Source organism: Somniosus microcephalus, unplaced genomic scaffold (genome assembly GCF_052327205.1).
Source record: "Somniosus microcephalus isolate GS21.2 unplaced genomic scaffold, FLI_Smic_1.0 unresolved_chr4, whole genome shotgun sequence".
In the NCBI taxonomy this organism is placed as follows: domain Eukaryota; kingdom Metazoa; phylum Chordata; class Chondrichthyes; order Squaliformes; family Somniosidae; genus Somniosus; species Somniosus microcephalus.
Genome location: NW_028225182.1, coordinates 39,808,093 through 39,831,423, shown reverse-complemented (window position 1 = coordinate 39,831,423; position 23,331 = coordinate 39,808,093). Strand labels below are relative to the sequence as shown.

At 50.0% G+C, this 23,331-nt stretch overlaps 1 protein-coding gene across 1 annotated transcript in view; it reads right to left on the bottom strand.

Annotated features, from left to right (window-relative positions):
• The window catches only part of LOC147090596 (actin-like protein 6B), a 58,920-nt gene extending 40,738 nt beyond the window's left edge, over positions 1-18,182 (bottom strand). Inside the window, exons 1-4 of the mRNA XM_085977078.1 lie at positions 18,086-18,182; positions 17,890-17,966; positions 6,399-6,564; positions 2,675-2,775 (exon numbers count right to left, since the gene is read on the bottom strand). Coding sequence (XP_085833204.1) covers positions 2,675-2,775; positions 6,399-6,564; positions 17,890-17,966; positions 18,086-18,182 — 441 coding nt within the window. The remainder of the gene's footprint in view (positions 1-2,674; positions 2,776-6,398; positions 6,565-17,889; positions 17,967-18,085) is intronic.
• Positions 18,183-23,331: the final 5,149 nt, after the last annotated feature.

Sequence of the window (23,331 nt, the reverse complement as noted above, 5' to 3'; positions counted from 1 at the left end):
ATGACGTCATCGGTGCCGGCGCAGCGCTACCGGTCTACCGCCACGGAAGGGCCCCAGGCAATTTAGGAACCGGCGCCAATTGCAGCGCTAGGCCCTCTAGCGCCGCAAAATCGGTGCGAAGGGCACTGAATTTCTAGGCCATAAGATTGTGAGGGGGCTTGATCGGGTGGATGCGGGGAGGATGTTTCCACTGATGGGTGAGACTAGAACTAGGGGGCATAATCTTAGAATAAGGGGCTGCCCTTTCAAAACTGAGATGAGGAGAAACTTCTTCACTCAGAGGGTAGTACATCTATGGAATTTGCTACCTCAGAGAGCTGTGGAAGCTGCGACATTAAATAAATTTAAAATGGAGATAGACATTTTCCTAGCAGATAAGGGAATTAGGGGTTACCGGGAGAGGGCAGGGAAGTGGACGTGAGTCTAGGTTCGGATCAGCCATGATCCTACTGAATGGCGGAGCAGGCCCGAGGGGCCGTATGGCCTACTCCTGCTCCTACTTCTTATGTTCTTGTGTTCTTATGTTGAATATAGGTTGTGGATGAGTGGAAGTTTACAGAGGGTGGAAGGCTGGCCAGGAGAGTGTGGGAATACTCGAGTCTAAACATCACCAGCGGACCCTGGGCTGACCCCCGGGGTGAAAAGCTAGAAACAATGGAGGTCCAAAGAGACTTAGAGGTCCAGGTACATCGATCATTAAAATATCATGAACACGTTCAGAAAATAGGACAGTGGAATGCTGGCCTTTATATCTAGAGGACGAGAATACAAGAGAGCAGAAGTTATGCTGCAGCTACACAAAACCCGGTTAGACCACAACCTGGAGCACTGTGAGCAGTTCTGGGCACCACACCTTAGGAAGGATATATTGGCCTTGGAGGGAGTGCAGCGTAGGTTTACCAGAATGATACCCGGACATCAAGGGTTAAGTTACGAGGAGAAGGTTAAGGAGTGATTTGATCAAAGTTTTTAAGATATTAAGGGGAACAGATAGGGTAGAGAGAGAGAAACTATTTCCGCTGGTTGGGGATTCTAGGACTAGGGGACGTAGTCTATAAATTAGAGCCAGACCTTTCAGGAGTGAAATTTGGAAACACTTCTACACACAAAGGGTGGTAGAAGTTTGGAACTCTCTTCCGCAAACGGCAATAGATACAGAGTAAAGCTCCCTCTACACTGTCCCATCAAACACTCCCAGGGCGGGTACAGCACGGGTTAGATACAGAGTAAAGCTCCCTCTACACTGCCCCATCAAACACTCCCAGGGCAGGTACAGCACGGGTTAGATACAGAGTAAAGCTCCCTCTACACTGTCCCATCAAACACTCCCAGGGCAGGTCCAGCACGGGTTAGATACAGAGTAAAGCTCCCTCTGCACTGTCCCATCAAACACTCCCAGGGCAGGAACAGCACGGGGTAGATACAGAGTAAAGCTCCCTCTACACTGTCCCATCAAACACTCCCAGGGCAGGAACAGCACGGGTTAGATACAGAGTAAAGCTCCCTCTACACTGTCCCATCAAACACTCCCAGGGCAGGTACAGCACGGGTTAGATACAGAGTAAAGCTCCCTCTACACTGCCCCATCAAACACTCCCAGGGCAGGTACAGCACGGGTTAGATACAGAGTAAAGCTCCCTCTACACTGTCCCATCAAACACTCCCAGGGCAGGTACAGCACGGGTTAGATACAGAGTAAAGCCCCCTCTATACTGTCCCATCAAACACTCCTGGGGCAAGTACAGCACGGGTTAGATACAGAGTAAAGCTCCCTCTACACTGTCCCATCAAACACTCCCAGGGCAGGTACAGCACGGGTTAGATACAGAGTAAAGCTCCCTCTACACTGTCCCATCAAACACTCCCAGGGCAGGTACAGCACGGGTTAGATACAGAGTAAAGCTCCCTCTACACTGTCCCATCAAACACTCCTAAGGCAGGTACAGCAGGGGTTAGATCCAGAGTAAAGCTCCCTCTACACTGTCCCATCAAACACTCCCAGGGCAGGTACAGCACGGGTTAGATACAGAGTAAAGCTCCCTCTACACTGTCCCATCAAACACTCCCAGGGCAGGTACAGCACGGGTTAGATACAGAGTAAAGCTCCCTCTACACTGTCCCATCAAACACTCCCAGGGCAGGTACAGCAGGGGTTAGATACAGAGTAAAGCTCCCTCTACACTGTCCCATCAAACACTCCCAGGGCAGGTACAGCAGGGGTTAGATACAGAGTAAAGCTCCCTCGACACTGTCCCATCAAACACTCCCAGGGCAGGTACAGCACGGGTTAGATACAGAGTAAAGCTCCCTCGACACTGTCCCATCAAACACTCCCAGGGCAGGTACAGCACGGGTTAGATACAGAGTAAAGCTCCCTCTACACTGTCCCATCAAACACTCCCAGGGCAGGCACAGCATGGGTTAGATACAGAGCAAAGCTCCCTCGACACTGTCCCATCAAACACTCCCAGGGCAGGTACAGCACGGGTTAGATACAGAGTAAAGCTGCCTCTACACTGTTCCATCATTGTGTCTCAGGCCACAATCTTGGAAGAGCGGCCACTAGTGCACCAACGTGATATTTTTCATGTTCTACACGAGCCGTCCTGTGGCCCGTGGGGTTGCCAATCGGTGCAATTCTCATTCCCCGAGTTTCAGCATGCGCACTGCTCACCGGTGCCTCCGACATGAGAGCGGGATGCAGGTTTGGCTCAGACTTGATGTGCTTGGTGTAGGTGTGATCCAGAATCGCCTGGAAGCAATCCCAGTCCTCAACTGTATGGGAATAACAGAGGAAAAAGGACAGCGTAAGCCCAGCAATGAGGACTGGAAAGAGAGAGAGAGAGAGAGAGAGAGAAGGAACGAGAGACAGAGAAAGAACGAGAGAAAGAAAGTGAGAGAGAAAAAAGAGAGAAAGAGAGAGCAAGGGAGAGAAAGAGGGAAAGAGAGAATGAATGAAAGAGTGAGAAAGAAATAGGAGAGAGAGAGAAAGAAAGAAAGCGAGAGCAAGAATGAAAGAGTGAGACAGAAAGAGAGGAGAAAGAGAGTGAAAGGGAGAAAGTGAAGGAAAGGGAGAAAGAGAAAGAGCAAAAAAGAGAAAGAGAATGAGATGGAGAGAGAGAAAGAAAGAAAGGGAGATAAAGAAAGGGAGAGGGAGAAAGAGAGCTAAAGAAACAAGGAAAGAAAGATCAAAGTAAGACATGAAGAAAGGAGAGAGAACAGAGAAATAGAGGAGAAAACCCCCCTGAAAAACACAGAAAGTGAGAGTAAGAACAGAGTTAGCAGAGACAGATAGAGTACCGAATGAGAAAGAAGGTTTGCAGAAAGCAAGCACACAGAAAGGCAATTAAACTCTGACTGGCCTCTGCCAGTATTTACTTAACAGCAATTAGCCATTGTGACCTTAAAGGGGCACAAGTCTGTCTTAGCAGCAGAATAATACATTGAGCATTACGTGCTGCACGGTTCCTGTCCTTGAAACCGCGAACACGCTGCCTGAAAGGGCGGTGGAAGCAGATTCAATAGCAACGTGCAGAAAGGGAATCGGATAAATACTTGGAAAGGAAAATAATTTGCAGGGCTACGGGGAGAGAGCAGGGAGGGAGTGGGGCTAATTGGAGAGCTCTTTCAAAGAGCCGGAACAGGCACGATGGGCCGAATGGCCTCCTTCTGTGCTGCTTGATTCTGTGTATCATCCAACTTACTATGAATAACACCAAGGGAAATCCGCTGGTGTCCTGTTATTAGGTGTACAGGAAACTTTGGTTTATCCGGAGGTTAACTGTCCGGAATGCTCGAGCCACCGGCAAAAATCAGGAGCCGTTTCGTTAGTTTTTTTTTCTTTTCGTTGCTTTTTTTTCCACCAGTCAGGCTCTGCAAGGTCTCGCTGAAGCTGTTGCTAAGCTACAGAGATGCTTGCAAGGTATAGCCGACTGTTTAGAAGCTGTTGCTAAGCAAAAATCTCCGTATGTTTCAACATTAGCGCTGGTTTGCCCGGCAGTTTTGATGGGACGGCAACAGCTCGGTCCCGTCGGTGCCGGATATCACAAAGTTTCCTGTACATTGGATGTGTACGTTGTCCATATTATGTATACGTTAAATGTCCGCAAACGAGTGCCGGGCCTGTTCCCAGCTGGGACGGAGATCACCGCGGATAAAAGGTAGGTGCAGCATCGAATGATATGGGCCAAAGTGATTTTTTGGACCAGTTTCGATCAGGTAGATAAGGTTGTTAAAAAGGCATATGGGATACTTGCCTTCATTAGCCGAGGCATAGAATATAAGAGCAGGGAGGTTATGATGGAGCTGTACAAAACGCTAGTTAGGCCACAGCTGGAATACTGTGTGCAGTTCTGGTCGCCACACTATAGGAAGGATGTGATTGCATTGGAGAGGGCGCAGAGGAGATTCATCAGGATGTTACCTGGGCTGGAGCGTTTCAGCTATGAAGAGAGACTGGACAGGCTGGGGTTGTTTTCCTCGGAGCAGAGAAGGCTGAGGGGGGACCTGATTGAGGTGTGCAAAATTATGAGGGGCATAGATAGGGTAGATAGAAAGGAACTTTTCCCCTTAGTAGAGGGGTCAATAACCAGGGGGCATTGTTTCTAGGTAAGGGGCAGGAGGTTTAGAAGGGATTTGAGGAAAAACTTTTTCACCCAGAGGGTGGTTGGAATCTGGAACTCACTGCCTGAAAGGGGGTAGAGGCAGGAACCCTCACAACATTCAAGAAGCATTTAGATGAGCACTTGAAACGCCATAGCATACAAGGCTACGGACCAAGTGCTGGAAAATGGGATTAGAATAGACGGGGCTTGATGGCCGGCGCGGACACGATGGGCCTCTTTCTGTGCTGTATAAATCTATGACTGCATGACCTCAGGGGGTCGGAGAAGGAGTTTCCCAAATATTTTCTTCCCCCAAATTGGCCTGGGGGTCTTTAATCTGGTTCTTGGCCTCTCCCAGGAGTTCACATGGCTGTCCGAGGCGGGTGGGGGAAGCAATGGTCCCTTTACATTACGCACCTCACAAGCTTTTCCATTTGAAATATGGGCAGAAAAGTGAAGGGACCGCGCATTGAAATAATAAAGACAATTCAGGGAGAACATTAGTGGGGTGTGTCTATACCATGAGGCGCAAGGCAGCACAGTTGTGTAGGACAAGCTGACTGGATCAGAAGGTCTTTTCCCGTCTGCCAGTGTTCGTTCATTAGGTAACACAGCAGCTATGGTATACCTAACGGTATTTTAATTGCTGGCACCTCACTGAGCTCAGAGTTAGCGAACCGCGTGCGGGCACTGGGCGGGGTTAGGGTCAAGCGGCGATGGCCCCCCAGAGGTGAGTAGCCGGCTGACACTCATCGTCTGGGCTCACCCCGCGGTGAATGACCTCTTGGGCCAGGCACTGGAGGCGGGGCCAGTGCCCAAGCAGCCCGTAGCCTATCAGGGACAGATTCAGGAGAGCAACTGCAAGATGGGTGGTGGAGGTGCCTACAGTGCAGTTAATAAAGCAGATCAGATCCTGGACTTTATAAATAGAAGCAGAGAGTACAAAAGCCAGGATGTTATGCTAAACCTATATTAAGCACTGGTTTTGACCCAGTCCAATTCTGGGCACCACACTTTAGAAAGGACGTGAAGGCTTTGGAGAGGGGACAGAAGAGATTGACTACAATGGTTCCAGGGATGAGGGATGAGAGAAGCTGTGTAACACTGGCGGCACACTATGTTACAGCTTGCCATGAACAGAGGGACAACCAGTAAACTAAGACAAGAGTATATATAAACAAGGCGAAAATATATTTATAAACTCAGGGATATACCTGTTTATACACTGTATGAATGGAACCGCGTTTATGTGTTCAACCATAAATGTATTTTGATGCTTTGGCAACATAAGATGTACCTTATCATGCCAATAAAGCGATTTGTATTGTATTGTATTGTATTGATTACAGTTATGTGGAAAGACTGGAGAAGCTGGGGTTGTGTCCTTGGAGCAGAGAAGGTCAAGAGGAGATTTGATAGAGGTGTTCAAAATCATGAAGGGTTTAGATAGAGTAAATAAAGAGAAACTGGCTCAAGGGTCGATAACCAGAGGGCACAGATTTAAGGTGACTGGCAAAAGGACTAGAGGAAAAACATTTTAACGCAATGAGTGGTTAGGATTCGGAATGCGCTGCCCGATGGGGTGGTGGATACAGATTCAATAGTAGCCTTCAAAAGGGGAATTGGATAAATACTTAAAGGAGAAAAAATTGCAGGGCTATGGGGAAAGAGCGAGGGAGTGGGACTAACTGGGTTGCTCTTCGAAAGAGCCGGCGCAGACTCGATGGGCCGAATGGCCTCCTTCAGTGCTGTACTATTCTATGGTTCTATGGCCCCCCTCAGTCAGTCACTCACTCATGGCATTCTTCAGGGGAGAGATGACCTCGACGCCCTCTCTGGGGACGTGGAGCGAGTTGGTGTCAATGTAATAGGTCTTCCCCGACTTCGCGTCCTTCTCCCCGTCGATCTCCATTGCCGCCTCGTCGAGGTTGAGGAGCCCCACCGAGGTCGGGAAATCTGCCTGAAGAACCGAAGATCGAAAGGGTGAGAGAACTCAACAAACGGTTTCTTTGAGGCTCACCTCTCAAGAGTGAAATCAGGAAGAAAAAGGAACAATGTATGTGTAGGCCCCCTTTAATGTAAAGAACATCCCATGACACATCAGTCAGCAAGGGAAGGATTGGGAAGGGGTGAGGGGTGAACAAAAGGCTTGATCGAACAGCTGGGTTTTTTCAAAAAAGGAGAGAAGGTGGAGAGCGTTAGAGAGGAAATTCCAGAGAGATACTCAGGCAGATACAGAGTAAAGCTCCCTCTACACTGCCCCATCAAACACTCCCAGGGCAGGTACAGCACAGGTTAGATACAGAGTAAAGCTCCCTCTACACTGTCCCATCAAACACTCCCATGGCAGGTACAGCATGGGTTAGATACAGAGTAAAGCTCCCTCTACACTGTCCCATCAAACACTCCCAGGGCAGGTACAGCACAGGTTAGATACAGAGTAAAGCTCCCTCTACACTGTCCCATCAAACACTCCCAGGGCAGGTACAGCACGGGTTAGATACAGAGTAAAGCTCCCTCTACACTGTCCCATCAAACACTCCCAGGGCAGGTACAGCACGGGTTAGATACAGAGTAAAGCTCCCTCTACACTGTCCCATCAAACACTCCCAGGGCAGGTACAGCACGGGGTAGATACAGAGTAAAGCTCCCTCTACACTGTCCCATCAAACACTCCCGGGGCAGGTACAGCAGGGGTTAGATACAGAGTAAAGCTCCCTCTACACTGTCCCATCAAACACTCCCAGGGCAGGTACAGCACGGGTTAGATACAGAGTAAAGCTCCCTCTACACTGTCCCATCAAACACCCCCAGGGCAGGTACAGCATGGGTTAGATACAGAGTAAAGCTCCCTCTACACTGTCCCATCAAACACTCCCAGGGCAGGTACAGCAGGGGTTAGATACAGAGTAAAGCTCCCTCTACACTGTCCCATCAAACACTCCCAGGGCAGGTACAGCACGGGTTAGATACAGAGTAAAGCTCCCTCTACACTGTCCCATCAAACACTCCCAGGGCAGGTACAGCATGGGTTAGATACAGAGTAAAGCTCCCTCTACACTGTCCCATCAAACACTCCCGGGGCAGGTACAGCACGGGTTAGATACAGAGTAAAGCTCCCTCTACACTGCCCCATCAAACACTCCCATGGCAGGTACAGCATGGGTTAGATACAGAGTAATGCTCCCTCTATACTGTCCCATCAAACACTCCAGGGCAGGTACAGCACGGGTTAGATACAGAGTAAAGCTCCCTCTACACTGTCCCATCAAACTCTCCCAGGACAGGTACAGCACGGGGTTAGATACAGAGGAAAGCTCCCTCTACACTGTCCCATCAAACGCTCCCAGGGCAGGTACAGCGCAGGTTAGATACAGAGTAAAGCTCCCTCTGTGAAGAGAAAAAGATTGGTGAAGTCAAGCGTCACAATCAGGGGAATTTATAATGGGGAACAAAGAAATGGCAAACCAATTATACACATACTTTGTTTCTGTCTTCACAAAGGAGGACACAAATAACCTCCCAGAGATGTCGGGTAACATAAGGTCAAATGAGTGGGAGGAATTCAATGAAATCAGTATTTGTAGGGAAATGGTGTTAGGGAAATTGACGGGATTGAAGGCTGATAAATCCCCAGAGCCTGATAATCTACATCCTAGGGTACTTAAGGAAGTGGCCCTAGAAATAGTAGATGTATTGTTGGTCATCTTCAAAAATTCGATAGACTCTGGAACTGTACCCATGGATTGGAGGGGAGCTAATGTTACCCCACTATTCAAAAAAGGTGGTAGAGAGAAAATGGGGAATTATAGACCGGTAAGCCTGACATCGGTAGTGGGGAAAATGCTAGAGTCCATTATAAAAGATGTAATAGCAGAGCACTTGGAAAACAGTGACAGGATCGGACAAAGTCAACATGGATTTACAAAAGGTAAATCATGCTTGACTAATCTACTGGAATTTTTTGAGGATGTAACTGGTAGAATAGATAAGGGAGAACCAGTGGATGTGGGGTATTTGGACTTTCAGAAGGCTTTCGATAAGGTCCTGCATGAGAGATTAGCATGCAAAGTTAAAGCACACAGGATTGGGGGTAAGGTACTGTCTTGGATAGAGAACTGGTTGGCAGACAAGAAGCAAAGAGTTGGAATAAACGGGTCTTTTTCCGAGTGGCAGGCAGTGACTAGTGGGGTACCGCAGGGATTGGTGCTAGGACCCCAGCTATTCACAATATATATAAATTATCTAGACGAGGGGACTAGATGTAATATCTCCAAGTTTGCAGACGACACAAAGCTGGGTGGGCATGTGTGCTGTGAGGAGGATGCAGAGAAACTCCAGTATGATTTGGACAGGTTGGGTGATTGGCAGATGCATGGCAAATGCACTATAATATGGATAAATGTGAGGTTATCCACTTCAGTGGCAAAAACAGGAAGACAGATTATTATCTGAACGGCAATAGATTGGGAAAAGGGGAAGTGCAAAGAGACCTGGGTGTCCTTGTGCACCAGTCGCTGAAGGTAAGCATGCAGGTGCAACAGGCGGTTAAGAAGGCAAATGGTATGTTGGCCTTCATAGCGAGAGGATTCGAGTACAGGTACAAGGATGTCTTGCTGCAGTTGTACAGGGCCTTGGTGAGACCACACCTTGAGTATTGTGTGCAGTTTTGGTCGCCTTATCTGAGGAAGGACGTTCTTGCCATGGAAGGAGTGCAGCGAAGATTCACCAGGCTGATACCTGGGATGGCAGGAATGACGTATGAGGAGAGATTGGGTCGATTAGGCTTATATTCGCTAGAGTTTAGAAGAATGAGAGGGGATCTCATTGAAACTTATAAAATTCTAACAGGACTAGACAGACTAGATGCAGGAAGGATGTTCCCAATGGTCGGGGAGTCCAGAACCAGGGGTCACAGTCTAAGAATAAGGGGTAAGCCATTTAGGACTGAGATGAGGAGGAATTTCTTCACCCAGAGAGTGGTGAACCTGTGGAATTCTCTACCACAGAAGGCAGTAGAGGCCAATTCATTAAATATATTCAAGAAGGAGTTAGATACAGTATATTTCTTTAGGCTAAAGGGATCAAGGGATATGGGGAGAAAGCAGGGACAGGGTACTGAATTTGGATGATCAGCCATGATCTCATTAAATGGCGGAACAGGCTCGAGCAGCCGAATGGCCTACTCCTGCTCCTATCTTCTATGTTTCTACACTGTCCCATCAAACACTCCCAGGGCAGGTATAGCACGGGTTAGATACAGAGTAAAGCTCCCTCTACACTGTCCCATCAAACACTCCCAGGGCAGGTATAGCACGGGTTAGATACAGGGTAAAGCTCCCTCTACACTGTCCCATCAAACACTCCCAGGGCAGGTACAGCGGGGGTTAGATACAGAGTAAAGCTCCCTCTACACTGTCCCATCAAACACTCCCAGGGCAGGTACAGCACGGGTTAGATACAGAGTAAAGCCCCCTCTACACTGTCCCATCAAACACTCCCAGGGCAGGTACAGCACGGGTTAGATACAGAGTAAAGCTCCCTCTACAATGTCCCATCAAACACTCCCAGGGCGGGTACAGCACGGGTTAGATACAGAGTAAAGCTCCCTCTACACTGTCCCATCAAACACTCCCAGGGCAGGTACAGCACGGGTTAGATACAGAGTAAAGCTCCCTCTACACTGTCCCATCAAACACTCCCAGGGCAGGTACAGCACGGGTTAGATACAGAGTAAAGCTCCCTCTACACTGCCCCATCAAACACTCCCAGGGCAGGTACAGCACGGGTTAGATACAGAGTAAAGCCCCCTCTACACTGCCCCATCAAACTCTCCCAGGGTAGGTACAGCACGGGTTAGATACAGAGTAAAGCTCCCTCTACACTGCCCCATCAAACACTCCCAGGGCAGGTACAGCACGGGTTAGATACAGAGTAAAGCTCCCTCCACACTGCCCCATCAAACACTCCCAGGGCAGGTACAGCACGGGTTAGATACAGAGTAAAGCTCCCTCTACACTGTCCCATCAAACACTCCCAGGGCAGGTACAGCGGGGGTTAGATACAGAGTAAAGCTCCCTCTACACTGTCCCATCAAACACTCCCAGGGCAGGTACAGCACGGGTTAGATACAGAGTAAAGCCCGCTCTACACTGTCCCATCAAACACTCCCAGGGCAGGTACAGCACGGGTTAGATACAGAGTAAAGCTCCCTCTACAATGTCCCATCAAACACTCCCAGGGCGGGTACAGCACGGGTTAGATACAGAGTAAAGCACCCTCTACACTGCCCCATCAAACACTCCCAGGGCAGGTACAGCACGGGTTAGATACAGAGTAAAGCTCCCTCTACACTGTCCCATCAAACACTCCCAGGGCAGGTACAGCACGGGTTAGATACAAAGTAAAGCTCCCTCTACACTGTCCCATCAAACATTCCCAGGGCGGGTACAGCACGGGTTAGATACAGAGTAAAGCTCCCTCTACACTGTCCCATCAAACTCTCCCAGGGCAGGTACAGCACGGGTTAGATACAAAGTAAAGCTCCCTCTACACTGTCCCATCAAACACTCCCAGGGCGGGTACAGCACGGGTTAGATACAGAGTAAAGCTCCCTCTACATTGTCCCATCAAACTCTCCCAGGGCAGGTACAGCACAGGTTAGTTGTGGATGTAAGGTCTCTCTGTCTGTCCTCACACTCCCAATCTCCGGGGCCTTCCCTCTCCTGCACCAATCTGAGCTTCCCTAATTCCTCACAGCAGTCGTCCCTTGTGCTGACCTAAGACCGAATCTGGCCAGTTCTGTGACACTGAACCCCTTCAACCAAGAGCGAGTTCCTTATCTCAGCCACGTGGACTGTCTACCCTGAACCGCCAATGGCTACTGGCTGACTTTCGGCGAGCATCACCTGCCTCCTTGTAGTAGGCCGCAACCTAAAACTCCCAGCCAAGGGAAAAGCCCGGCTGAGGGGTCCCGGACCCGGCGTGTAGGACACCCAGGTTGGAAAGAGTAGCAGAGAGCATGAGGGAAATCAGGAAATAATGGCCAGGGGACATTTATTATTTCAATGGGGAGAGATTACAAAATGCTGCGGTACAGAGGGATCTGGGGTCCTTGTATATGAATCACAAAAAGTGAGCATGCAGGTACAGGAAGTAATCAAAAAGGCAAATGAAATGTTGGCCTTTATTGCAAAGGGAATGGAGTATAAAAGTAGGGAAGTCTTGCTACAACTGAACAGGGCGTCGGTGAGACCACACCTGGAGTACTGTGTACAGTTTTGGTCTCCTTATTTAAGGAAGGATATACTTGCATTGGAGGCAGTTCAGAGAAGGTTCACGAGGTTGATTCCGGAGATGAGGGGGTTGAGTTATGAAGAAAGGTTGAGCAGGCTGGGCCTATACTCATTGGAGTTTAGAAGAATGAGAGGGGATCTTATTTAAACATATAAGATTTTGAAGGGGCTTGACAGGGTAGATGCAGAGAGGATGTTTCCCCTCGTGGGGGAATCTAGAACTAGGGGGCATAGTTTCAGAATAAGGGGGCACCCATTTAAAACGGAAATGAGGAGGAATTTCTTCTCTCAGAGGGTCGTGAATCTTTGGAATTCTCTTCCCCAGAGAGCTGTGGAGGCGGAGTCAGTAAATATATTTAAGGTGGAGAGAGACAGAATTTTGAATGGTGAGGGAGTCGAGGGTTACGGGGGGCGGGCAGGGAAGTAGAGTTGAGGCCAAGATCAGATCAGCCAGGATCTTATTGAATGGCGGAGCAGGCTCGAGGGGCCCAATGACCGACTCCTGCTCCTACGTCTTATGTTCTTATCAAGCTTGGGGTTTAGAGGCCTGTAGGTTATAGGAGGAGGAGACTGTTAGATCCGTGTATCTTAATGTTGTGTCCTTCAATAATCAGACAAAAGACTGCAGGGAACGATCAACAGGTGTTTACTGAATGAGGGTTACTCTAGAACTAACTATACAGATCACTACTCAGCGTTTATATATAGGTGTGGTCACTGCCGGTACTACAGTATACATGAGCTGTAAAAGATAGTTCCCCCCTTAAAAGGTATATACATTACAATTCCTCCCCTTTTAGATTAACAGTACCATAACACTCATTTAACAATTAAATATCAAACTAATTACAATTAACACTTTTAACATGCAACATGAGCTGAAAATAGTCTATTTATAAATTCAGTCTTTGGGGAGGCTTCCTGATCCTTTCTGGATAGCGCCTTTCCCGAGTGTCTTGCTCTTGGTGCGGAGGCGATTCTGGCCCCCTGTCGTCGGTTGGTTCATCAGCTTCCGATGCTACTGTTTCTGAGGTAGATGCGACCTGTACGTCGGGTTCCTCACCAGGTACGTATGGCCGAGACATGGGGTTGACTCGTTCCTGTGACTCGAGGATCTGGTCAGCATGGCGTCTCACAATGTTCTCCCCAACATCCACTGTGTACATTAGTGGCCCCTGCCGTGTGCATATCGTTCCTGGTTGCCATTTCTCTGTTCGGTAGTCGCGGGCCAAAACTGGTTGCCCTACATTGAAGCTCCTTGTCGGCTTCTCATTGATGTGCTGGAATTGCTTACTCTCAACATCTCTTCGTACATTTGGTCTGAGCAAATCCAGACGAGATCTCAACCTTCAGTTAAAGAACATCATGGCCGGGGCCTGGTTGGTGACTGCATGTGTCGCATTTCTGTAGGCTAACAGGAAATTGTCCACCTTATGCTGCAGTGGAATGTCGTCATCGCACATGGCCGTTACTGCTTTTTTAAAGGTTTGTACGAACCTCTCAGCCAATCCATTTGTGGCTGGATGATGCGGGGCGGATGTGTAATGCCTTACCCCATTCCTTTTCATAAATCTTCGAAACTCTTCGGACACAAACTGTGGTCCGTTATCAGAGCAAATCTGCTCTGGCAAGCCGTTCCTGGCAAAAATGGTCCGTAGGACTGCAATAGTTTTCTCCGTGGTGGTGGAGGACATTTTGATCACCTCAGGCCATTTCGAGTGCGCATCCACGGCTATTAAAAACATTGAGTCCATGAATGGACCAGCAAAATCAATATGCACCCGTTGCCATGGAGATGAGGGCCACTCCCATGGGTGTAGAGGGGCATGTGGTGGTGCATTTTGGACCTTCTGGCATCCTGAGCAGCTCTTTGTCAGGTCCTCGATTTGCTGATCGATCCCCGGCCACCACACATAAGCCCTAGCAAGGCTTTTCATTTTCACCCCTCCCAGATGACCTTCGTGAAGCTCATTGAGCACTCTCTCCCTTAACTTGGGTGGAATTACCACTCGGGATCCACACATCAAGGTCCCCTGGCATACTGACAGCTGTTCTCTTCTGGATGAGAATGCTGGCAACAGTGAGTCGCCATGTGCTGGCCATCCCTTCACCGTCAAATCATATACCCGAGACAGCGTCGGGTCATTTCGGGTCTCCTTCTCTATACCAGCGTTAGTTACTGGCAAGCATTCAATTATAGTCGAATGAAATATTTTGACAGGATCCACTGCTGGTGCTTCCTCCGCAGTAGGCAGTGGCAGGCGTGATAGCCCATCAGCGTTTCCATGCTGTTTCGTGCCCTTATACTCGATTTCATATTGGTGCGCCCCTAGAAAAAGGGACCATCTTTGTAGCCGTTGCGCAGTCATCACCGGAATGCCCTTCTTTGGATTAAAGATGGAGACAAGTGTTTGGTGGTCAGTCAGCAAGGTGAACTTCTGCTCGTGCAGATAGTGATTGAACTTTTTCACTCCCCACACTAGGCTGAGGGCCTCCATGTCAATCTGGGCGTAGTTACGCTCGGCTGAGGTTAGTGACCGAGACGCAAAGGCTACTGGCCTCTCCGAGCCGTCCGGGAATTTGTGCGACAGCACTGCTCCAATGTCATAGGGTGATGCATCACACGCCAACCGAATTGGTAGTGCTGGGCTGAAATGAGCCAACACCTCTTTTGATGTGATCAATGCTTTGCTCTTCTGGAAAGCTCGTTTACATTCATCACTCCACTTCCATGGTACCCTCGTTTGCAGTAGGGTGTTCAGTGGGTGTAGTACGGTAGACAAATTCGGCAAGAACTTATGGTGGTAATTCACCAGCCCGAGGAACGACCTCAGTTGTGACACATTTTCCGGTGCTGGAGCCTTGACTACTGCCTCAATCTTTTCAGGGGACTTATGTAACCCCTCTTTATCAATAACGTGGCCACAATACGAGATCTGCTTCTGGACAAACTCGCATTTGTGGCGATTAGCTCGGAGCCCATATTCCTTCAATCTAGTGAGCACCTGCTCCAGGTTGGCAAGGTGATCACTGTCACTTTCGCCCGTGACCAGGATGTTGTCCAAATAAGACTGGGTCCCTGGAATCCCTTGCAGGACTTGTTCCATTGCCCTTTGCCAAATAGCCGGAGCTGATGCTACCCCGAACACCAGCCGGTTGTATTGGTAGAGACCTTTATGAGTGTTGATCGTGAGGTACTGTTTCGAGGCTTCTTCTACCTCCATTTGCAGGTACGCCTGGGCCAGATCAATCTTAGTGAAGCGTTTTCCTCCAGATAGCGAGGCAAAAATATCTTCAATCCGCGGAAGCGGATATTGTACAGTGTGAAGGACTGGGTTCACTGTCACCTTAAAGTCCCCACAGATGCGAACCTTCTTTGGTTCCCCAGGCGTATTACTCAACGACCTCTTCATTACAGGAATGATGGGTGTAGCCCACTCGCTCCAGTCCACTTTGGACAGTACTCCTGAACGTTCCAAACCTTCCAGCTCTGCTTCGACGGCTGGGCGGATCGCATAAGGTACCAGTCTGGCCTTAAAAAACTTTGGGCTTGCATTTTCCTCTATTTTGATCGTCGCTGTTATGCCTTTTAGTGTTCCGAGTCCCTGCTGGAACACTTCTTGTGCGTCAGTTAGCATTTTTGACAGTCGTCCAGGTGTGACGTCATCATCCTTTTTGGCATCTACAGTCAGTGCTTGTATGGAATGCCAATCTAGCTGTATCTTCCGGATCCATTCACGTCCTAGTAGTGGTGGTCCTCCATCTGGCAATACATATAGGTCCATTTTTGGTGTTTCCTTGCCGTTATATATAACGTTCACCCTTATTTTTCCTTTGGGGTAGACTTTTTGCCCCGTGTACGTCTTCAAGACAATCTTTGTATCTCTCAAGGGTATATGTGAGAATAGCCGCTTGTAGTCCCTTCGGTTTATGACTGTTAGGGCTGATCCTGTGTCCAATTCCATTTTCACTTGGACTCCTGCTATCTTGAGCGTGACCCAGATAGTTTGGTGATCCTCCATTTTGATCACATTATGTAGTTTCAGACAACCCAGCTCCTTGCTTCCGGAGTCTGTATCACTTTTCTGTTCGTCTGAACTACTCTCCGTCACCTTATGTACCTTCTTGTACTTCTCCTGTGGAGATTTCTTGCTGCTGGTTTTCTTTCCCGACCTGCAGACTCTTGCTATGTGTCCTACTTTTCCACACTGTCTGCACACTTTGTCCTTGAACCAGCAATCATTATGGTTGTGTGTTGTTCTGCCGCAGCGATAGCACTTCACTGTTCCGTATGACATTTCATTTGTGCCATATTCTTGCGGTCTCCGTTGTATCTCTGCAGCGCCCCGTGCAGCTGCTTCATGTGATACTGCAATGTTGAAAGCCTTGTCCAACGTAAGATCCTTTTCTGATAGAAGCCGTTTCTGGGTTCCTTCACTTTGAAGCCCACACACAAACTTGTCCCTTAAAGTATCTGCTAGTCCCATTCCAAACTGGCAGTGTTTCGATAGCTTGCGCAGTTCCGTTAAATACTCAGCATTACTTTCATCTTTATGCTGGTTCCTTTTGTGAAACTTAAATCTTTCTGCTATCAGCAGCGGTGTGGGGTTTAAGTGGTCCTGTAGGATTGACACTATGTTTTCAAAATCCTTTTCTACTGGCTTCTCTGGGGTTACTAGGTTTCGTAGTAAGCCATACGTTTTTGCACCCATTAAATTCAACAATACCAGCGCTTTCTTGTCATCTGGCACTTCATTCGCCTTGCAGTATACTTCTATACGTTCGACATATGTCGTCCAATCTTCGACTTCATTGTCGAATGCTGTGATACTGCCACTCTTCGGCATTTTTGGGTGTGGTTAGACTGGCTTAAAATGGTGTCTCCCGCGCTTTCCTTTCTTCCCCGCTGCGGCTTAAAATGGCGTCTCCCGCGCTGCTGCCAACGCCGCTCTCGGCGGTCCTCGTGGCAAATGGCGACGCCCTGTGGGTTTCGTGCGCTGCTCCTGCGCTGCTGCCAATGCCGCTCTCTGCGGTCCTCATGGCAATGGCAGCGCCTCGCGTTTTCCTGCGAGCCTCTCTCCCCCGTTGACGCTGCTCGGCCCTTGAACACCGGCTGCGCTCTGCTCTCTCTCGTCTCTCTCCCCGTTGACACCGCTCGGTCCTGAACACCGGCTGCGCCCTATGCGCTCTGCCCTCTCTCTCTCCCCCGTCGACGCTGCTCGGCCTTTTTCTGTGCCGCTCGGTCGGCTCTAGCCGCCGCTGTCTGGGAAGGGTCTGCGCAGTACCTGTTGCCAGCCCATTTCGCTGGACCACCGTGACTGGAAAGACAAGCCTGGCTCTCGACAGCCTCCCCTGCGATGCTCAAATCTCCGCTGGATGACTGGGCGGTTGCCCGTGGTCGACGCCCGTGCTTCTGGACTCGACCTCCTTCCACTGTTCTCCAGGAGCGAATCCCTGGGAGGTGATGCAGAGTTGCAGGTAGGTTCGAATCTGCGTCGTCGCCAATGTTAGATCCGTGTATCTTAATGTTGTGTCCTTCAATAATCAGACAAAAGACCGCAGGGAACGATCAACAGGTGTTTACTGAATGAGGGTTCAAACTACAACTGACTGTACAGATCACTACTCAGGGTTTATATACAGGTGTGGTCACTGCCGGTACTACAGTATACAGGAGCTGTAAAAAGTAGTTCTCCCCTTAAAGGTACATACATTACAAAGACCGAGGGAGGTAAGGAGTTCTGTCGAACGATGAGGTAAGAGTAGGAGCAATGAGTGAAGATGGAGGGAGGATGAAGAGTGTGTCGGAATCTCAGAAGCAGCAAAGCTTGGGGCAGCACTGACCATAACATAGAGCGAGACCTGAAAGGTTGTGATGGAGAGAGAGACAGGTTGGTGGCTGGGTGTGAGTGGGAGAGGAGGGATGAGGGATGTACGAAGGCGCAGGAAGGATACAGAGAAGAATGCTGGCGCCATCGCCAATACTGTACCTTGGGGCAGTCCTCTCCGGCGTAACCAGCTCTCACGGTGTAGGAACCGATGTCAAAGACGAGAGCCCCCACCTCATCTGGTGGAGAGAGAAGGCAGCACGGTTAGCAGGACCACGCGGAGGCGCTAACGGAACGCACGGCAAACGAACGCACGGCAAACAGAACGCGCGGCAACGGAACGCACGTCAAACGGAACGTGCGGCAATGAAACGCATGGCAACGGAACGCACGTCAAACGGAACGCACAGCAAACGGAACGCACGGCAAACGGAACGTGCGGCAATGAAACGCATGGCAACGGAACGCACGTCAAACGGAACGTGCGGCAATGAAACGCATGGCAACGGAACGCACATCAAACGGAACGTGCGGCAATGAAACGCACGGCAAACGGAACGCACAGCAAACGGAATGCACAGCAAACGGAACACGCGGCAACAAAACGCACGACAATGGAACGTGCAACAATGGAACGCGCAACAATGGAACGCGCGGCAATGGAACGCATGGCAACGGAACGCACGGCAACGGAACGCACAGCAACGGAAGGCACGGCAACGGAACGCACGGCAACGGAACGCACGGCAAACGGAACGCATGTCAAATGGAACGCGCGGCAACGAAACGCACGACAATGGAACGCGCAACAATGGAACGCGCGGCAATGGAACGCGCGGCAACGGAACGCATGGCAACGGAACGCACGGCAAACGGAACGCACAGCAACGGAAGGCACGGCAACGGAACGCACGGCAACGGAACGCACGGCAATGGAACGCACAGCAAACGGAACGCATGGTAACGGAACGCATGGCACCAGTTAACAGCAGATACTACATCAATTGCGAGCTGCGCACCTGTGACTACCCGCGGCTCCGTCCTCTTCGAGCGACGATCCCCACTGGGACCAGCGGATTTATTTGTTTATTTGTTCTATTCCTTAAGGCCTACCCCTTTGGCAGAACGGACTCGAGGGGCTGAATGGCCTACTCCTGTTCCTGTGTTCCAACACTCTCCTGGCCGGCCTCCCTTCCTCTAATCTCCATAAACTTCAGCTCATCCAAATCTCTGCTGCCCCGTGTCCTAACTCGCACCAAGTCCCGTTCACCCATCACCCCCTGAGCTCACTGACCTACTTGGGCTCCCGGTTAAGCAACACCTCGATTTTAAAATTCTCGTCCTCATGTTCAAATTCCTCCGTGGCCTCGCCCCCTCCCTATCTCTGTAATCTCCTCCAGCCCTACAACCCTCCTCCAGTTCTGGCCTCTTGTGCATCCCCCACATCCTTCCTCCCACCATTGGCGGCCGTGCCTTCAGCCGCCTGGGCCCTAAGCTCTGGAATTCCCTCCCTAAACCTCTCCACCTCTCTGTCCTCCTTTAAGACACTCCTTAGAACCTATCTCTTTGACTGAGCTTTTGGTCACCTGCCCTAATCATAGGATCATAGAATGGTTCCAGCAGGGAAGGAGGCCATTCGACCCGTCGAGCCCGTGCCTGCTCTCTGCAAGAGCACCTCAGCTAGTCCCACTCCCCCGCCCTTTCCCCGTAGCCCTGCAAATTTTTTTTCCTTCAGGTATGACGTAATAAAACTCACTACGCACTTGGTTTGAACATAAAGCAAGGCTTTAATCAACTTGTTTCAGAACATGGAGGTCTAGTTGTACTTCACTAGTTCCTGTCTTACAAAATGTCCCTCGCAAGCTGGGCCCACGCCCGAGTATTTATACTCCTTGGACGGCGCCACCAGCTGGTCATCCAGCGTTCTTTATAATGATGAGATTTATAACAAGGTACTTATCCAATTCCCTTTTGAAAGCCACGATTGAGTCTGCCTCCACCACCCTTTCAGGCAGTGCATTCCAGATCCTAACCACTCGCTGCGTAAAAAGTTTTTTCTTACGTCGCCTTTGGTTCTTCAGCCAATCACCTTAAATCTGTGTCCTCTGGTTCTCGACCCTTCCGCCAATGGGAACAGTTTCTCCTGATCTACTCTGTCCAGACACCTCGTGATTTTATATCCTCTTATGTGGCTCGTGTCAAATTTTGTTTTATAACGCCCCTGTGAAGCGTCTTGGGTCGTTTTACTACGTTAAAGGCACCGTATAAATGCCAGTGCAGCCTTCGGTCGCCTGAGGAAGAGAGTGTTTGAAGACCAGGACCTCAAACCCAGCACTAAGTTCATGGTCTACAGGGCAGTAGTGATACCCGCCCTCCTGTATGCCTCAGAGACATGGACCATGCACAGCAGGCACCTCAAAGCACTGGAGAGGTACCACCAACGCTGCCTCCACAAGATCCAGCAAATCCATTGGCAAGATAGGCACACCAACGTCAGTGTTGTTGCTCAGGCCAACATCCCCAGCATCGAAGCTCTGACCACGCTCGATCAGCTCCGATGGATGGGCCACATCGTCCGCATGCCCGATACGAGACTCCCAAAACAAGCGCTCTACTCGGAGCTCCGACACGGCAAGAGAGCCCCAGGTGGGCAGAGGAAACGCTTCAAGGACACCCTCAAAGTCTCCTTGAAAAAGTGCAACATCCCCACTGACACCTGGGAATCCCTGGCCCAAGACCGCACAAAGTGGAGGAGAAGCATCCGGGAAGGCGCCGAACACCTCGAGTCTCTTTGCCGGGAGCAAGCGGAAGCCAAGCGCATGCAGCGCAAGGAGCGCACGTCAACCCAAGCACCCCACCCACCCGCCCCTTCAACCGCCGTCTGCCCCACCTATGACAGAGACTGTAGGTCCCACATTGGACTCATCAGTCACCTGCGAACTCATTTTTAATGTGGAAGCAAGTCACCCTCGGTTCCGAGGGACTGCCTAAGAAGAAGAAGAATGTTGTTGCTGTGCTAACCGGCTGTAACGGGGTCCGGTTTACCAGCACAGAGCACTGCTCTCGTCCAGCCAGGACTCTCCTACCCAATGGGGCGTCTGCTCGCAGGATTCCCGGGAACCCAGTCAGAAGGACCCAGCAGGGAAGGGAACCGTCGGCCACGGTCCCGGCTATCTATTGACTCCTGCTGCAGTGTGGGACACCGTCCATGGGCAGGATCGGGCGCAGCCGCGATGCCCCCCGCGGTTGAGAAGCCGACACTGCCCACCAGGGCTTCCACGTGAAGAATAGCCACCCGTACGAGCTACCAGCGGACGGGTGACTTACTGTAGGAAGGGTGCCAAGGCCATGGAGAGGGTGCGGAAGATAATCCCCGGGGATGATCCCAAGGGATGAGGAGCTGTACTCCCCGGAATTTAGAAGGTTAAGGGGTGATCTGATCAAAGTTTTCAAGATATTAAGGGGAACAGATAGGGTAGCGAGAGAGAGAAACTATTTCCGCTGGTTGGGGAGTCCAGGACTAGGGGGCAGAGTCTAAAGATTAGAGCCAGACCTTTCAGGAGTGAAGTTAGGAAACACTTCTACACACAAAGGGTGGGAGAAGTTTGGAACTTTCTTCCGCAAACAGCAGTTGATGCGGGATCAATTGTTAATTTTAAATCGGAGATTGATAGCTTTTTGTTAACCAAAGGTATTAAGGGATATGGGGCAAAGGCGGGTATGTCGAGTTAGGTCACAGATCAGCCATGATCTCATTGAATGGCGGAGCAGGCTCGAGGGGTTAAATGACCTCCTCCTGTTCCTATGTTCTTATAGAAACATAGAAGGTAGGAGCAGGAGTAGGCCATTCGGCCCCTCGAGCCTGCTCCGCCATTCAATGCGATCATGGCTGATCATCCAAATTCAGTACCCGGTCCCTGCTTTCTCCCCATACCCCTTGATCCCTTTAGCTCTAAGAAATATATCCAACTCCTTCTTGAATATATTTAATGAACTGGCCTCGACTGCCTTCTGTGATAGAGAATTCCACAGGCTCACCACTCTCTGGGTGAAGAAATTCCTCCTCATTTCTGTCCTAAATGGCCTACCCCTTATCCTTAGACTGTGACCCCTGGTTCTGGACTCCCCGACCATCGGGAACATCCTTCCTGCATCTAGTCTGTCCAGTCCTGTCAGAATTTTATAAGTTTCAATGAGATCCCCTCTCATTCTTCTAAACTCCAGCGAGTACAAGCCCAATCGACCCAATCTCTCCTCATACGTCATTCCTGCCATCCCAGGTATCAGCCTGGTGAATCTTCGCTGAACTCCCTCCATGGCAATAACATCCTTCCTCAGATAAGGTGACCAAAACTGCACACAATACTCAAGGTGTGGTCTCACCAAGGCCCTGTACAACTGCAGCAAGACATCCTTGTTCCTGTACTCGAATCCTCTCGCTGCGAAGGCCAACATACCATTTGCCTTCTTAACCGCCTGCTGCACCTGCATGCTTACCTTCAGCGACTGGTGCACAAGGACACCCAGGTCTCGTTGCACTTCCCCTTCTCCCAATCTATTGCCGTTCAGATAATAATCTGCCTTCCTGTTTTTGACACCAACGTTTAATTGTGCGGAGAGAGACTAGCGAAACTGGGGTCCCTCGTCACGGTAACCAGAGGGCACAGTTTGACGGTGATTGGCGAAAGAACCAGAGGCGACACGAGGAATCTTTTTATTTTACGCGGCGAGTTGTTGTGATCCGGAACGCGCTGCCTGAAAGGGCGGTGGAAGCAGATTCAATAGTAACTTTCAAAAAGGGAGTATAAAGACCTGAACGGTAAAAAAAATATCGGGCTATGGGGAACGAGCAGGGGGGGAGTGGGTCTACCAGAGAGCTGGCACAGGCATGATGGGCCGAATAGCCTCCTTCTGTGCTGTGTCATTCAATGATTCTATTCCATGATTACAGCGGAGATGGTTACGAGGAGATCTGATGGAGGGGTTCAAAACGATGAGGGGTTTCGATTGAGTGAATCAGGGAAAACTATAAGCACTGGTCGGCGAGTCGGCTGGGACTAGGGACAGGGTCACTGGCAAGGCTTGGAAGCTAAGCGTAGAGCTAAGCCTGGTTAGTACCTGGAGGGGTGGCCATCAGGGAAGACCAGGTGCAGAAGGTCACGGAAGGAGCCCCGAGGAGGGGCGGTTGGTGAGAAGGTCACGGAAGGAGCCCCGAGGAGGGGCGTTTGGTGAGAAGGTCACGGAAGGAGCCCCGGGAGGGGCGGCTGGTGAGCAGGCCCAGGCGTTGGGCTGAAGATTGTCGGACAGGAGGAATGGTGGAAATGGAATGGCGGCGCGCACAGACGCAGCGGCTTTGCTTCTCCCAGGACGGTGCTATTTACGTTTAATGTTAATGTTATTTGTACTGGACTCATGGGAGCTTGCAAGATCACATTTGGTTGTTCATGTACTTGTGCATTGTACAATGACAATAAAGTTGAATTATTATTAACTTGAGGGTATCAATTTAAGATCCTCACCAAAAAAGAAATCATTTTTACACAGAGGGCTGTTAGAACGTGGAAATGTCCGACCAGAAACAGCGCGGGAAATGGAATCTAGAAT